Here is an 18408-nt window from a genome sequence, read left to right on the forward strand (position 1 = left end):
ATATCAGTGAAGAATTTATGTTAAACCCTTATAATTCACTGGTTCGGCCCCAGCTAGAGTATTGTGGCCAATTCTGGGCACCGCACTTTAGGAAGGATGTCAAGGCCTTGGAGAGGGTGCAGAAGAGATTTACTAGAATGGTACCAGAGATGAGGGACTTCGGTTACGTGGAGAGACTGGAGAAGCTGGGGTTGTTCTCACCAGAGAAGAGAAGCTTCATCGATATTTAATTGAATTAAAGGGAGATTTAATAGAGGCGCTCCAAATTAGGCAGGGCTTTGAGAGAGTAACTGTTTCCATTGGCAAGTGAGTCGAGAACCAGAGGACACAGTTTGAGATATTTGGCAAACAAATCAGAGGGGAGATGAGAAGGTTTTTTTTTTAACACAGTGAGTTGTTGTGACCTAGAACGCAGTGCCTGAAAGGGAGGTGGAAGCAGATTCAATGGAAACTTTCAAAAGGGAATTGCATGTATACTTGAAAGGGGAAAAGATGCAGGGCTACGGGGAAAGAAATGTGGGATTAATTGGAAAGCTCTACCAAAGAGCCTGCACAAGCATGATGGGCCGAAAGGCCTCCAGCTGAGCTGTAAGATTCTATGTAGAATGAGCTGATAGCAAATTGCTTTGTCCACTTGTATAATGAAGACATTGACCTGGTTATGACTGCGATAACAGGTTTGTTAAAATGGTCAGATTTTACTACTTGAAAAAGACAGAATATTCTAGAACAATATCATGAAGGAAAATGTCTGATTGTGACCACTTTGTTATCCTATATCCCGATCTATTGACCATTAAAGAGAGGGTCACTTACCGCTCTTCCAATATGAATTATGAAGCATTACCTTTATCAATGATGATGTTTAATTTTTATTTACCCTTGTATGTTTTACTGATTTGTAACTATCGCAGCCCACTGAGATTATTAGGGCAACAACGTGAGAGAAGGTACTGGGGTAGATTGTGACTCTGCGATAGTGTCAAATGGGTGATAGCGAGTCGGCTGTCCACTTTACATCCCCCCTCATTTTAATTTCCATTGAAGTCATTGATGAGAGAGATGTAAAACCAGCCCATCCATTTTACACTATCTCACAAAGTCAAGATCTGCCTCATTGAGTCGACAGTGTGCAGGAGTTACATTCACTTCAGAAGCCAGCAGCCCATTGTTTCAGGTCACTTTGGCTCCTCTGCAGTGTGGAGCTCAGTAACCCCTCCAAACCCGCTCACACTGGTACATTCAAGGCCAGAAGCGCCAGCCAGAGAACAACACGAGCAGTGGGCTGTGTGGGTGAGGCTCCCTTTCTCATTGTCCTGAGGGGAGTAGAGACTGCTGGAGAAATCCGTCAAGCCCAAGGTTCCTGCGGCGGGCTGTGCTCAGAGGGAACAGGGGCAGTCGGTGAGCTGTGACACTGCGGCACCGAATCCTCGCCGCTGGGAGTGTAGGATCAGCGAATCAGTCTTTTCAGGGACAGTACAGTGTGTTGGCTGCGTCCCACGAAACCCTGTGCTAGCGTGTGACTTTGATTTCCTTGGTGAACTATCTTTAGCACACCAGTAAACAAATTCAGGTGGATTCCTGCGTGCTATTTTAACACGGGTGTGGGGGGTTAAGTTTGACTTTGGGCGATAATATCAAATGGGCGATATCGATTCCCCTGCTAAAGCCAATGGAAACTGATTCTGAAAGAGGTGTGTAACGAGCGGCCAAATCAATTTTGCCCATTTCACACTATCGGCCAATGCCAAAACCACCCCCATAGTCCTTAACTCATGTATTTTAAACAATTACCAACTGTATTAAAACAATCCAGAGAAGAATTTGTCCAAGCACCTTGCCCAGTGTTCTAAAAGTAGTGCGTGGAGCAATCTAATCCCAATGAAGACCAAAATCACATTCCGCTCCGGGTCGCCAGGATGGGAGAGTCGGATGAAGAGTCGCCCTCACAGGTTGCTGCACACATCCTGAGTGCAGAATTCTAGAATTTCTGTCAAGCAATCAGTACAGAAATATAGATCAGCTCTTGTCGGATGCGTCATTACAGCACAGAAAGAGGCCATTTGGCCCATCGAGTCCATGCCGGCTCTCTAGAGCAATCCAGTCAGTCCCATTCCCCCCTCTATCCCCGTCGCCCTGCACGTTTATTTCCCTCACGTGCCGATCCAATTTCCTTTTGAAATCGTCTCCGCTTCCACCACTCTCATAGCCAGCGAGTTCCAGATCATTACGGACCTAGAGCTGGAAAGTGGGAATAGGCTGGATAGCCTCTTGTTGGCTGGCATGGACACGATGGATCGAAATGGCCTCCTTCCGTACAGTAAATTTCTATTATTACCACTCGCTGTGTAAAATGTTCTTCCTCACATCCCCCCTGTATCTCTTGCTCAAAACCTTAAATCTGTGTCCCCCTCGTCCTTGTACCATCAGCTAATGGGAACAGCCTTTCACTGTCTACCTTATCCAAACCTGTCATAATCTTGTACACCTCTATCAAATCTCCCCTTAACCTCCTTTTCTCAAAGGAGAACAACCCCAGCTTCTCCAATCTAGCCTTGTGGCTAAAATCCCTCATCCCTGGAACCATTCTGGTAAATCTCCACTGCACCCGCTCAACGACCTTCACATCCTTCCTGGTGTGGTGACCAGATCTGGACGCAATACTCCAGTTGTGGCCTAACCAGAGCTTTATAAAGGTTCAACATAACTTCCCTACTTTTGTACTCAGTACCTCTATTTATGAAGCCCAGGACGCTTACTCTCTCAATATGTCCTGCCACCTTCAAAGATCTATGCACATGAATCCCCAGGACCCTCTGTCCCTGCGTGCTTTTTAGAACTGAGCCATTAAGTCTATACTGCCTCTCCCTATCCCTCCTGCCAAAATGCATCACCTCACACTTCTCTGTATTAAATTCCATCTGCCACTTGTCTGCCCATTTGCTTCTACCGATATTTTGTTAGCATCCTCTTCCTCAGTAAACACCAATACAATGATACACCGATGAGAGTGGTATTATGTCTGAAGCACTTTTAATAATTATTGATAAAACTGATGAAGGTTACCTGAATCTGTGCAACTGAAAACGGATTCCGCCAGGTCAAAGAATTCATTGCCTAGGATCTTCATGTAGTTGAGATGAGTCGCGTGAGTCAAACATTTTGTGGCGTCTTTGAAAATCAGGTCCCTTTCCCCATATTTCTGGGACTGGAAAAGCTGAAATTCAGAGTCCGAGCTGACCCCAAAATGCTCCTGTTAATTGAGAAGTAGACCATTAAGCTGTGTTTCAGAGGGCAAAGAACTAAGATGGTAATAAACCGGGGCAGCGTGCTAGCCATGGTTTCCATTCATTGCAGCAGAGCTATTCACAGTCAAGGCAGCTGGTTTCCCAGTACTGGTCTGAAGCATATCATCTCCATAAATGCCCGACTCATGAAATATCCTGGCCCCAATTTTCCCAGTGGTGCCTCATGACTCAAGAATGCCAATGAGCTTAAAACCTGGATAATCAGAAAGTCGTGAGTTCAAGCCGCATTTCAGGACTAATCCGGCCTGGTACTTCAGTGCAGTACAGAGGGAATATGGCCATCTTTCACTGCAACCCTGATTGCCCTCTGCCAGGCTCTCTGACTCACTGGGGGGACCTGCACAGGACGTTCACTTCGATTTTAAGAAATAAATGTTTTTGCAAATACTTGCCTAAGGCTGAAGAATAAAATTTAATTTTCAACTTCCCCTACCTGGGAGGCAACAGGGCAGAAAAGATCGTCCAATGGAAACAGAGTTCAGGCAGGTCCTATAAGGGTTGGACAATCTGCCAATTTACCGCCCAAGGGGTGACGGTGATGTTCAAAGAGCCTAAACACACCGGCACCAATATAATAAACTCGTTTACTGATGTTAATATCATCATAGGCAGTCCCTCGAATGAGGATGACTTGATTCCACACCAAAAGGGATAAGTTCACAGATGAAGGACCCGATATTCCAGTCCTGAACTCCAATTGAAGGGTGGAAGATGCCTGTGCGTAGATGTTTTTAACGTGTGGCGACCATTGCACACCAGCCACCACATGGACTTGACAGAACTAGGTCTTGATCCAGTGGCAAGGGTTAGCCAAGACGACTTGAGACCAGCTCTGCTGCACGGACCCAGTGCGCACACATATCGTAGTGTGGCCTGGCCCATGCTGCCCCTGGGCCCTCGGCTCTTCTGATGTTAACCTAACTCCTGTGTATCTGCTTCCTTCTTTACCAACTGAAGGAGATTTTGGTTTGGTCAGTCGGATGTGCAACATGTGTGAACCCAGCAGCTAATCTCTAAACCAAGTTACTGAGAAATCCACCTGGGAAGAGTTTCTGCTTGTCTGATACGGAGTGCACACTTTCTTCTCATGGGGCCCAGAGAGCTTCAGCGCAGGTTGGCGACAGCCAAGGTTTAGCTACTGCAAGGGTGCGAAGGATTACTGCCGGAATTTAAGGACATACCTACTTAGTCAATTAGTTTGCAAAGTGTAATTCGAGCCATTCTGACTGCCTACTTCAGACAGAGTTCACTTGGAGAACACAGGGCTCACTCTCACAGGTTAAGACATTCTCCCACCCCCCCAAACAAGTTCCTGACCTCCCCCCACCCCCCCAGCCCAAGTTCCTGACCTCCTATTCCCCCCCATCTGCCCCGCCCCACAAGTTCCTGATCTACTTCCCACCCACTCCCCTCCCAAGTTTCTGACCCCCTGCCCAGAATGGAATCGGGTGCACATGTGCAGCTTTGGGATACGGCGGCATGCACAGAAAACCATGCAGCATGTTCAGGCAAATAATCACTCCAGGAGTTTAACCAGCTGTAACCATGCTCAGAGCACTGGTGAGCTGGTTGCTGCTCATGTACGAGGGCCAAATTCCCCTTTATGTTATTAATTACAGCGATATGTGGAGCTAAATGGGAAGGATCCCAGTGACAGGATTATTTGTCCAGGACCCATTAACGAGCCAGGATACCTGGTCAATCATCAACATTGCTTTGGAGTACTGTAGACCTATCTAGCTCAGGTATTGGGATATGAAATTTGCCATAGAGTCAAATTCACCTCAAATACATCTCACCTTGCTTCCCAAGGAAGACAGAATGATCTGGAGCCTTGTGAATACAAATAAAGATAGGTTTGGATGAACAAGCTCCTCATGCTTTAAGTCTACCATTAATCCAGCACTGCTTTAACGTTCTGCTGAACAAGCAGACGAGACTTCAGTTTAACGATGCTTAATGAAACATTGACAATACAGCACTCCCTCTGCATTGCCTGCCCAGATAATGAACTCAAGTCATAGAGTGGGTCTCAAAGTCACAACCTTCTGACCCAGAAATGTGAGAGGCCATCGCTGATGTCAGGTGATTGTCCATAAACGTCAACAATTCAAACCCTGCACTTCAGCTTTTATGGGCAGGCGGCCAGATCAGCTCAGCCTCAGCCAGGAAAATGGAGGCTAATGGTGTTCAGTGCTGTTGGGGCCGCCATTTATCTTTGCCTTTGGAAGTGTCTTACTGTCCTTGGGAGAGACGTGTGCCACCTATACATTAGGTCACATAGTTTGCATGCCAGACACGAGACTCCCAAAGCAAGCGCTCTACTCGGAACTCCTTCATAGCAAACGAGCCAAAGGTAGGCAGCGGAAACATTACAAGGACACCCTCAAAGCCTCCCTGATAAAGTGCAACATCCCCACTGACACCTGGGAGTCCCTGGCCAAAGACTGCCCTAAGTGAAGGAAGTGCATCTGGGAGGGCGCTGAGCACCTCGAGTCTCATTGCCGAGAGCATGCAGAAATCAAACGCAGGCTGCGGAAAGAGCGTACAGCAAACCTGTCCCACCCTCCCCTTCCCTCAATGACTATCTGTCCCACCTGTGGCAGGAACTGTGGTTCTCGTATTGGACTATTCAGCCACCTAAGACTCATGTTAAGAGTGGAAGCAAGTCTTCCTCGATTCTGAGAGACTGCCTATGATGAGGGTACTGTCTCTGGGGGCAGTATCCTGATGGACGATCAGGTAACAATTAGGATTTGATTTCACTTTAAAAATAATTCTTGCCTTCTTTAGGTCCCATCTGCTGACTGTAGCAGTCTCCAATCCAAGGTGGTGAGCAAGAAACCTCTCTTAAGCTTCTGTGAGTTAAGCCAACCACCGAGGGCAACATGAGTGCAGCCAAGGTTCCCTCCTAGTGGGGGAGGGGGGGTGGTGGAAGAGAGGAACAAGCCTTACCTGGGATCAGTGCCTCCCCACAACAGCATGCAGCATGGCTTGGACTTTGAAGTCTTGGAGCTAGACTTTCCACTTTGCTGGTTATCGCCCAACTCACAATATATAAGCTCGAGTTTTTTAGCTGCCTCCTCCCTTCCTCCGAAATTCAAAATGGCATCCGTAGTGCCCAGCTCGGTGAGGAAGGCCCGGGAAAAGCAACTATTCTCCAGCGATGTTCTCGGCGAGCGATCAGTCCGCGCTGTGCCGGCGATGTGCCGAAAGTTCCACTCGGCGATGTGCGGGCAAAAACCTCAGCGATCAGCTCGGCGATGTGAGCTGAAACTTGGGGGGCTTAATTTACCGGCGATGTTCCAGCCTGAATTTCCACTATTTGGTCAAAATGGGCAATAGCCGATCATTTTGGGTGATATCATCATCATCATCATAGGCAGTCCCTTTGAATTGAGGAAGACTTGCTTCCACTCCTGAAGTGAGTTCTTTGGTGGCTGAACAACCCAATACGAGAGCCACAGACTCTGTCACAGGTGGGACAGATAGTCGTTGAGGGTAAGGGAGGGTGGGACAGGTTTGCCGCATGCTCGTTCCGCTGTCTGCGCTTGATTTCTGCATGCTCTCGGCGATGAGAATCGAGGTGCTCAGTGCCCTCCCAGATACACTTCCTTCACTTAGGGCAGTCTTTGGCCAGGGACTCCCAGGTGTCAGTGGGGATGTTGCACTTTATCAGGGAGGCTTTGAGGGTGTCCTTGTAGCGTTTCCGCTGCCCACCTTTGGCTCGTTTGCCTTGAAGGAGCTCCGAGTAGAGCACTTGCTTTGGGAGTCTCGTGTCTGGCATGCACACTATGTGGCCTGCCCAGCGGAGCTGATCAAGTGTGGTCAGTGCTTTAATGCTGGGGATGCTAGCCTGAATGAGGACACTGATGTTGGTGCGCTTGTCCTCCCAGAAGATGTGTAGGATCTTGCGGAGACATCGTTGGTGATATTTCTCCAGCAACTTGAGGTGTCTACTGGACATGGTCCATGTCTCTGAGCCATACAGGAGGGCAGATATTACTACAGCCCTGTAGACCATGAGCTTGGTGGCAGTTTTGAGGGACTGGTCTTCAAATATTCTTTTCCTCAGGCGGCTGAAGGCTGCAATGGCGCATTGGAGGCGGTGTTGGATCTCGTCGTCACTGTCTGCTCTTGTTGATAGGAGGCTCCCAAGAAGGCTAACTTTGAAGGTATGAGGCGTGAATTGGCTGAGATGGATTGGCGAATGATACTTAAGGGGTTGACTGTGGATGGGCAATGGCAGACATTTAGAGACCGCATGGATGAACTACAACAATTGTACATTCCTGTCTGGCATAGAAATAAAAAATGGAAGGTGGCTCAACCGTGGCTATCAAGGGAAATCAGGGATAGTATTAAAGCCAAGGAAGTGGCATACAAATTGGCCAGAAATAGCAGCGAACCTGGGGACTGGGAGAAATTTAGAACTCAGCAGAGGAGGACAAAGGGTTTGATTAGGGCAGGGAAAATGGAGTATGAGAAGAAGCTTGCAGGGAACATTAAGACGGATTGCAAAAGTTTCTATAGATATGTAAAGAGAAAAAGGTTAGTAAAGACAAATGTAGGTCCCCTGCAGTCAGAATCAGGGGAAGTCATAACGGGGAACAAAGAAATGGCGGACCAATTGAACAAGTACTTTGGTTCGGTATTCACGAAGGAGGACACGAACAACCTTCCGGTTATAAAAGGGGTCGGGGGGTCTAGTAAGGAGGAGGAACTGAGGGAAATCCTTATTAGCCGGGAAATTGTGTTGGGGAAATTGATGGGATTGAAGGCCGATAAATCCCCAGGGCCTGATGGACTGCATCCCAGAGTACTTAAGGAGGTGGCCTTGGAAATAGTGGATGCGTTGACAGTCATTTTCCAACATTCCATTGACTCTGGATCAGTTCCTATGGAGTGGAGGGTAGCCAATGTAACCCCACTTTTTAAAAAAGGAGGGAGAGAGAAAACAGGGAATTATAGACCGGTCAGCCTGACATCGGTAGTGGGTAAAATGATGGAATCAATTATTAAGGATGTCATAGCAGTGCATTTGGAAAGAGGTGACATGATAGGTCCAAGTCAGCATGGATTTGTGAAAGGGAAATCATGCTTGACAAATCTTCTGGAATTTTTTGAGGATGTTTCCAGTAGAGTGGATAAGGGAGAACCAGTTGATGTGGTATATTTGGACTTTCAGAAGGCGTTCGACAAGGTCCCACACAAGAGATTGATGTGCAAAGTTAGAGCACATGGGATTGGGGGTAGTGTACTGACATGGATTGAGAACTGGTTGTCAGACAGGAAGCAAAGAGTAGGAGTAAATGGGTACTTTTCAGAATGGCAGGCAGTGACTAGTGGGGTACCGCAAGGTTCTGTGCTGGGGCCCCAGCTGTTTACACTGTACATTAATGATTTAGATGAGGGGATTAAATGTAGTATCTCCAAATTTGCGGATGACACTAAGTTGGGTGGCAGTGTGAGCTGCGAGGAGGATGCTGTGAGGCTGCAGAGCGACTTGGATAGGTTAGGTGAGTGGGCAAATGCATGGCAGATGAAGTATAATGTGGATAAATGTGAGGTTATCCACTTTGGTGGTAAAAACAGAGAGACAGACTATTATCTGAATGGTGACAGATTAGGAAAAGGGGAGGTGCAAAGAGACCTGGGTGTCATGGTACATCAGTCATTGAAGGTTGGCATGCAGGTGCAGCAGGCGGTTAAGAAAGCAAATGGCATGTTGGCCTTCATAGCAAGGGGATTTGAGTACAGGGGCAGGGAGGTGTTGCTACAGTTGTACAGGGCATTGGTGAGGCCACACCTGGAGTATTGTGTACAGTTTTGGTCTCCTAACCTGAGGAAGGACATTCTTGCTATTGAGGGAGTGCAGCAAAGGTTCACCAGACTGATTCCCGGGATGGCGGGACTGACCTATCAAGAAAGACTGGATCAACTGGGCTTGTATTCACTGGAGTTCAGAAGAATGAGAGGGGACCTCATAGAAACATATAAAATTCTGACGGGGTTAGACAGGTTAGATGCAGGAAGAATGTTCCCAATGTTGGGGAAGTCCAGAACCAGGGGTCACAGTCTAAGGATAAGGGGTAAGCCATTTAGGACCGAGATGCGGAGGAACTTCTTCACCCAGAGAGTGGTGAACCTGTGGAATTCTCTACCACAGAAAGTTGTTGAGGCCAATTCACTAAATATATTCAAAAAGGAGTTAGATGAGGTCCTTACTGCTAGGGGGATCAAGGGGTATGGCGAGAAAGCAGGAATGGGGTACTGAAGTTGAATGTTCAGCCATGAACTCATTGAATGGCGGTGCAGGCTAGAAGGGCCGAATGGCCTACTCCTGCACCTATTTTCTATGTTTCTATGTTTCTATATGGGAAGTGGTCCACGGTGTCCAGGGCGATATATGGGTGATGTGAAGTGAAAAGTCTAGCCCTTGGACTTTGAAGTCAGCACATGGAAATCTTGGAATGAAGCTGCAGCTTACTGCACGAGGCTGAAAAGCAAGTTATTACCCCCTTACACTGTCACGGGTCTCCATAAGTGTCATCTCTCTGTAGTGCTGCCCCATTGGCATCTTCAGCTATTACTTTTGAACCTGTTAAACAACTCTTCACCACTAGATTGCTCCAGTCCTGCCCAGCATAGCCACCGTAAGCTCTGAGAGAGAAATATACAACATCGAACAAAACACAGACCTGGGATTTCATCAGGAAGTCGTAGATTTTGGTGGCAATGACAGACCTGGTCATCACGATATTTGGAGGGATGGGGCCCAAGTTGCAACTCTCCCACTCTGTGACTGGGGCACGCTCTCCACCGGGACAGAGCAACTCAAAGTCATCAGAACTCCAACCATCGGCCCACTTGCTTCTGCTCAGACCTGCAGAGGGGACAGTCAATGGTGCTCACGGATCACTTTCAATATGCACGTTTCATTTAGAAATTTGAGAAGAATTTTAAATGATTCTAAATCTGTGTGCTATTTGTGGCGAGCGTGTGAACCGATCATCGACAAATGGAATCATACAGCACAGAAGGAGGCCATTCGGCCCATCGAGCCTGTGCCGGCTCTTGGAAAGAGCTATCCAATTAGTCCCATTCCCCTGCTCTTTCCCCATGGTCCTGAAAATGTTCCTTTTCAAGTATTTATCCAATTCCATTTTGAAAGTTATTATTGAATCTGCTTCCACCGCCCTTTCAGGCAGTATGTTCCAGATTATAACAACTCTCCGTGTAAAAAGATTCTCCTCATCTCCACTCTGGTTACACATAGAGTAAATTAAACTCCTTGGACCTCCATATTGTTAATTTTTTGCCTAAGCCTTTCAAATGATATCAAATCTATCTAAACCATGATGACAGGACCACAAATCTTCACCCACTTCCAATCAATTCAATTTGGAGCCATTCTTTAGCCACTGTCTATAGCAGAATGTCACAAACTCGATGCTAACTTACTCTCTATATTTTCCATTAAGTTGTGGTGCTCCAGGAAGGCAACATCTCCAAAGCTTTTCCTACTGGGATTTCCAACTAAACACCTGGAAAAACAACACAGCAGTAACAGAACAACAGCAATTATTTTCATTCTGAATTTCGGTAATACAAATATCTTGTTTTTAACCCCCACATTTTGCGTCCAACAATCAAACGTTCCGTGTGACTGCTCAGACACACACGGTACTTGCAGCGCTACGGAGATACATTGCTCAAGTTCGTAATATCACCAGCTTTGACGTCAAGCGAATGTCCCGCTCCTGGTGCACTGGCAACTCTGGGGTTGATGCCACACTCTAAAGGTTCGAGGTGTGGTGTGTGAGGTCCGGGGAGCCAGGAAGCCCCCATGACGGCGTGGCCTGAGCCCCAGGCCACTTTAACTCCCACCTTTGAGGTCAGACCCCCGGTAGAAATTACTACCAGATCTTGGTGTTCCAATTTAGGATTTAGCCACCCGTGGCTCATGGAATTCGAATGGGTCAAATATACACAAATATGTTTCAGTTGCTTGTGATTTGTGGGGCAGGTTCCCGGGACTGGTGAGTCATGTGAGTGATAGTTTGGACATCCCATTCTAAAGTATTCCTATTGATTTTTTTAAGGCTCCTTCTAACCCCCGTATTTAACCACTGTACTCGAGATATATTTTCCTCAACCTAATCGTCAGCTCTCAAAATAGCTTTAAATACATTCCCCTTTTCCTTTGTTGTTCTATGTTGTTTGGGGTTGGAATACAGAAGTGATGCTTTAATTCAATAGAGCCTTCTTCAGACCACATCTGGAGGACTGTGCTTAGTCTTTGGGCACCGCTCCTCAGGAAGGATTTATTGGTCTTGGAGGGAGTGCAATGCAGGTTCACCAGAATGACACCAGGGCTGAAAGGGTATTAAATTATACAGACAGGTTTCATAAACTACGCTTTAATTCACTGAGTTTAGAAGGATGATCGAATCAAGGTGTTCAAAATGATAAAAGGATTTGAGAGGATAGATACAGTAAAACTATTTCCTCTGTTGGGAGCATGATCTTAAAATTGGAGCTAGGCTACTTAGAGGGGAAATCAGGAATCACCTTTTCACACAAAGGGTAGTGAGAATCTGGAACTCTATCCCCAAAAGGCTGTGGTTACTGGGACAGTTGGAGCTTTCAAGACTGAAATTGATAGATTCCTGTTGGTCAACTCATCATCATCATCATAGGCAGTCTCTCGAAATCGAGGAAGACTTGCTTCCAATCTAAAAGTGAGTTCTCAGGTGACTGTACAGTCCAATACGGGAATTACAGTCTCTGTCACAGGTGGGACAGACAGTGGTTGAGGGAAGGGGTGGGTGGAGAGCCTAGTTTCCCGCACGCTCCTTCCGCTGCCTGCGCTTGAGTTCTGCATGCTCTCGGCGATGAGACTCGAGGTGCTCAGCACCCTCCCAGATGCTCTTCCTCCACTTCGGGCGGTCTTTGGCCAGGGACTCCCAGGTATCAGTGGGGATGTCGCACTTTATCAGGGAGGCTTTGAGGGTGTCCTTGAAACGTTTCCTCTGTCCACCTGGGGATCGCTTGCTGTGAAGGAGTTCTGAGTAGAGCGCTTGCCATAAAGGAGTAAACCACAACAACAACAACTTGTATTTATATAGCGCCTTTAACTTAGTAAAATGCCCCAAGGTGCTTCACAGGAGTGTTATAACAAAACAAATAAATTTGACACTGAGCCACATGAGAAGAAATTACAGCTTGTTTAAAGAGGTAGGTTTAAAGGAGCTTCTTAAAGGAGGAAAGAGAGGTAGAGAGGCGGAGAGATTTAGGGAGGGAGTTCCAGAGCTTAGGGCCCCGGCAGCTGAAGGCACGGCCACCAATGGTTGAGCAGTTATATTCAGGGCTGCTCAAGAGGGCAGAATTTGAGGAGCACAGACATCTCGGGGGGTTGTGGGACTGGAGGAGATTACAGAGATAGGGAGGGGGCGAGGCCATGGAGGGATTTGCAAACAAGGATGAGAATTCTGAAATCGAGGCATTGCTTAACCAGAAGCCAATGTAGGTCAGCGAGCACAAGGATGATGGGTGAGCGGGACTTGGTACGAGTTAGGACACGGGCTGCTGAGTTTTGATGACCTCAAATTTATGTAGGGTAGAATGTGAGAGGCCAGCCAGGAGTGTGTTGAAGTAGTCAAGTCTAGAGGTAACAAAGGCATGGATGAAGACTTCAGCAGCAGATGAGCTGAGGCAGGGGCGGAGACGGGGCGATGTTACGGAGGTGGAAATAGGCGGTTTTAGTTATGCCGCAGGTATGTGGCTGGAAGCTCATTTCAGGGTCAAATATGACACCTAGATTGTGACAGTCTGGTTCAGCCTCAGGTTGATGCTGGGGAGAGGGACAGAGTCTGTGGCTAGGGAACGCAGTTTGTGGTGGGGTCCAAAGTCAATGGCTTCAGTCTTTCCAATAGTTAATTGAAGAAAATTTCTGGCCATCCAGTACCGGATGTCGGACAAGCAGTCTGACAATTTAGGGACCACGGAGGGGTCGAGAGAAGTGTTGGAAACTGATGCCGTGTTTTTGGATGATGTTGCCAAGGGGCACCATATAGATGAGAAATTGGAGGGGGCCAAGGATAAATCGTTGGGGCACACCAGAGGTAACGATGCGGGAGTGGGAAGAGAAACCGTTGCAGGAGATTTTCTGGCTACGATTAGATAGGTAAGAATGGAACCAGGAGAGTGCAGTCCCACCCAGCTGGACGATGGTGGAGAGGTGTTGGGGGAGGATGGAGTGGTGAACCGTGTCAAAGGCTGCAGACAGGTCGAGAAGGACGAGGAGGGATAGTTTACCTTTGTCACAGTCACAATGGATCACTGTGGCAGGGATGGAAACCAGATTGAAGGGATTCAAACATGGAGTTCCGGGAAAGATGGGCATGGATTTGGGAGTCGACAACACATTCAAAGACTTTGGAGAGGAAAGGGAGGTTAGAGATAGGGAGGTTGGGAAGTTGGAGATAGGGAGGTTGGGAAGTTGGAGATAGGGAGGTTGGGAAGTTGGAGATAGGGAGGTTGGAGAGTTGGAGATAGAGAGGTTGGGAAGTTGGAGATAGGGAGGTTGGGAAGTTGGAGATAGGGAGGTTGGAGATGGGGCAGTAGCTTGCAAGCACAATGTACACTTTAGAATAGGGGGTTTCTTGAATAATGTTCATGATTGGGAACTGGTTGATATTTTTCCCTGCTGAGCCGGCTGAGATCGGGACACACAGGGATCAGACCTGCGGCCTCGCTGCGTGGAGTGGTTATTTACTTAACATGAATGTATAAAAGAACAGAAAGGACTTGCACTGACATCGCACCTTTCACGACCTCAGGACACCCAAAGCCACTTTATAGCAGACGAATAAAATATAGCAGCCAAACTCTATCTGTTTATCTGGTGTAATACTTACCGCAAGGCACCCATATTGCCATAGTAAAGTTCGTCATGGTTTGCTGCACATCTCTGATTGGACGATTTTGTCCCATCTTGCTCCCTTCCAATGCAGACTTTACAAAGATTGCCTTTACCATTCATCCCTGGCATACAGCCTTTGCGGAAGTAATTGGTATACGCTAGAAATCAGTGGTAGAAAAAGATACTAATATAATGTTCAAAGGTCAAGTGTACGAGTATTCTGTTAGTTCTGCCCCTCATGGCTTAAGTCTACTCTTCTGCAGGTGTATGTATCAGAAATTTATCACAGCTCCCACTCTGTGCTGAGTGACCTCAGGGCTATAAAGAGAGGAAATCCAGCCAGCGCGCATACTCCTGGTGCCATCCAGTGATCCTCCCTCCCCTCCCTTTGTGATCCCCTCCCCCCCCCACTGGAAGTAGCTGCATGAGGCTGTCAGGATCAAACTTCACTATAATGATTCCCACAGTTCAATAGCCTGCCAATATTGTGCTTAAGCATCGAGGATGGGCCCTTGGCCGAGGTACAGGAGGGCAGCCAGAACCTGTGGAACTCCAGCTTAGGGTTGCCAACTCTGGTTGGATGTATTCCTGGAGGCTTCATCACATGGCCCCGCCCCCAATGGCCACGCCCCAGCCAAACAGTCTTTTCCCCATCTTCAGTAATTTTATGAACAAAAGTGTTCACTGTGACATCTTCTTTACAACATCACAAACACAGACTGCAAGATGGCTCTACAGAAACTTGTCAGGTGACTGTTACATGATGCTTTTATTGTATTTACATGAGTAGTTGCATTACCACAGTAGTTCACTAGGTGGAGCAGTAGTCCGCTAGGGGAAGCTCTATATTACATGTCTCCCTCCTTAATGAAGAAGTAATCATAACAAATAATCATCATACATAACTTGCAAGGTTATACATAACAAAACATATGGACTTATTTCGGCATATTTACAAAACAAACTTAACCACTGATTTTCTGTTTCGAAGCAGATACTTTCACTCTTGAACAGAATTTCCAAACATGGTATTGAACTTGGACTCATTCTAGGCTGAGCCTGAGAAGAGTTTTTCTCCAAGGGTAACCCTTGATCTAAATTTTGACTCTCTACAACTTCAAACTGTTTGTCTGCCTGACTCGGACTCAGACTTAAATTCTGACTTTCTCTTGATCTTGTTTCTAGTACATCAGATGTAATTGAATTATTCCAACTTTCAATTCTTTCCACATCTGTAGGTAAAATATGATCAATGTGAACAAACCTGACCTTTCCATGATCAAACATCTTGACCAAATATGTGCGAAGACCCCATATCTTCACCACTCTTCCTGGTAACCACTTTACCTATTTATGGTGATGGTTCTTCACTCGCACCTTCTGATTCAATTTCACACTTCTCTCTCTTAGTCTACCTCTTTCATGATTCTCTTTCTGTCTTAATTGTTTCTCTTCTACTGACTGTGCCAAGTTTGGCTTTAACAATGAGAACCTAGTTCGTGGCTGTCGTTTGAGAAATAACTCTGCTGGTGTTCTACCAGTAGTTGTATGAGTAGTATTATGATACGTAATTAGAAAATTAGCCAATTTCTGGTCCAACGACAACTGTCATTTCTTTGGATTTGGATCCAATATTTGCTTGATGAGGGCACGTTTTAAAATTTGTACTGTGTGCTCTGCTGAACCATTTGAAGCAGGGTGGTACAGTAGAACTTTGGTATGTTTCACATCAATTCTGCTCATGAACTGCAAATTCTTTTGAACAAAATTGCAGCCCATTATCAGACACAATTTCTTCTGGGAGGCCATGTGAAGAAAATAATCTTCGAAAATGATCTAGTGTTTTACTTATTGTTATTTTCTGCATCGGAAACATATCTACCCATTTTGAATGGCTATCAATCACAATGAACAATTGTTGTCCTTCTAGCTCAGCAAAATCTACATGTAACCTTTGCCACACCCTTGGAGGCCATTTCCATGTCTGTAATGGTACTGATGGTGGTTTCTTGCTTACCGATTGACATGTTGTACACTGACCAATGATGTACTCTATATCTTTATCTAGACCTGGCCACAATAAGGAACTGCGTGCAAAACTCTTGGTCAAGCATAGTCCCAGGTGCAGATCATGAGGATATCCTAAAAATTTGTACCTGAACTCATTTGGAATAACTACTCTTGCATCCCACATGATACAATCTTTATCCACTGATAATTAATTCCTACGAGTGAAGTATGGATGAATATCTTTCTCTGATACCTGGTTTGGCCAGCCATTTGCTATGTAATCATATACCTTTAACATAACTGGGTCACGTTTGGTTGTTCTACCAATCTCTTCAGCTGTGACTGGCAGCTCATCAATGTATGAAAAATAGAACACTTCTTCCCTATTGGGTGTAACTTGTGATGGGGATGGCAACCTAGACATAGCATCAGCATTATAGTGATCAGCTGATCAACTGTACTCAATGTCATACGTATATGCTGACAAAATCAAATCCCATCTCTGCACTCGGGTTGCAGCTAAGGTTGGAACTGGGAACTTTAGATGGAGGATTGCTGTTAGGAGCTTATGGTCAATAACAATGGTAAACATACGACCATACAAGTATTTGTTGAACTTCTTGACCCCTAAAATGAATGCCAAAGCTTCTCTTTTGATTTGCGCATAATTATGCTTATTGGCACTGAGAGTGCGTGAAGCGAAAGCAATTGGTCTCTCCTCCCCACTATGTAGTACGAGAGATCACTGCTCTAACTCCATACGGAGAGGCGTCACATGCTAACTTGTTCTCCTTAGATGCGTCATCGTGAACTAACAGTGCTCTCTGACCACTTCCAGCAGCTCATTCAGTAGATGTAACACTATAGCCAAATTTGGTAGGAACTTCCCATAATAGTTCAAAAGACTCCAAAATGATCGCAGTTCAGTGACATTCTTGGGAGTCAGTGCATTTCTGATTGCATCCAGCTTTGCCTTGGTTGGATGTAAACCATCTTTGTCTACTCTGTGTCCCAAGTACTCCACTGAGTTTTGAAATAACTCACACTTGTTAGCAGTTACTTATATTCTGTGCTTCTCTAGCCATTTGAGCACTTCATTATTATGGATTTGCTTGTTTGATGCTGAAATGAGTATGTCATCTAAATAACATACTACCCCTTTATTGCCTTGCAAAATCTGGCTCATCTCCCCTTGGAATATGGCAGGGGTGGAAGATGCTCCAAATGGTAGCATATTAAATTGAGATAGGCCTAGATGAGTATTTATAGTCAAGCATGACTTGGACTAGTAGGCATTTGTGAGATTTAAATTTGAGAAGATCTGACCACCCTGGCAGCATTGTGAATAAAACATATTGGGTAGATTATCCTCTAGAACCTGGTTTACTTTACTTTCTAATCATTGCACAACTTTACCTTGCTATCTGACTTAGGTACAACAACAATGGGTAGTAGTTCAATTACATAGATCTATCTTAGATATTATGTTCTCAGTTTCTAGTCTTTTGAGTTCCTGCTCAACTTTCTCCTTGACTACGTATGGTACGGGACGTGGCTTGCAGTAAACTGGTCTAGCATCCATCTATACCCTGATGCTTGCCTTGAAGCCTTGGATCGGACTGCCTGTTTCATAGAACACCTTTGGATACCACTTGATGACATCATCCTTCGATGCAAATCTCGCTTCAACATGAAAAATCTCATTCCAATCCAGCTTCAGTGATCCCAACCAATTTCTTCCTATCAAGGCAGACTTGTCTCCTGCCACTACTTAGAGAGGCAAGTTCTGAAACTGACCCTTGTATTTCACCGGCACGGTGATACCTCCGACAACAGGGATTTGCTCTCCTGAGTAGCCTCGCAGATCTATCTTCGATTTCTCCAGTGGAAAATCACTCAATTTGTCGAGATATAGCGATTCTGGCACTATGCTCATGGATGCACCAGTATCGATTTCCATGGGTATCCTGGTTCCTGCAACATTGACTTGGATGACGATACTTCGCAAATCGTTGTTAGATTCCCTCATGATCCTGATGACGTGTATCTCCAGAACCTCCTCATCCTCTTGCTTCTCTTCAATGCTATGTAGTCTCTGGCGATTCCTACTTCTAGCATTGAGCATCGGTTTACTGTTCAGTCGGCATACTTTTGCAAGATGCC

General features: G+C 46.0%; 1 protein-coding gene across 1 annotated transcript in view; it reads right to left on the reverse strand.

Annotated features, from left to right (window-relative positions):
* Positions 1 to 696: 696 nt before the first annotated feature.
* The window catches only part of sxph (saxiphilin), a 179022-nt gene continuing 161310 nt past the window's right edge, over positions 697 to 18408 (reverse strand). The window contains exons 16-20 of the mRNA XM_070888316.1: positions 14231 to 14393; positions 10773 to 10855; positions 10010 to 10194; positions 3067 to 3253; positions 697 to 1990 (exon numbers count right to left, since the gene is read on the reverse strand). Of these exons, the coding sequence (XP_070744417.1) occupies positions 1947 to 1990; positions 3067 to 3253; positions 10010 to 10194; positions 10773 to 10855; positions 14231 to 14393 (662 nt within the window). The 3' untranslated portion in view covers positions 697 to 1946. The remainder of the gene's footprint in view (positions 1991 to 3066; positions 3254 to 10009; positions 10195 to 10772; positions 10856 to 14230; positions 14394 to 18408) is intronic.

This window comes from Pristiophorus japonicus, chromosome 8 (genome assembly GCF_044704955.1).
Source record: "Pristiophorus japonicus isolate sPriJap1 chromosome 8, sPriJap1.hap1, whole genome shotgun sequence".
NCBI lineage: Eukaryota > Metazoa > Chordata > Chondrichthyes > Pristiophoridae > Pristiophorus > Pristiophorus japonicus.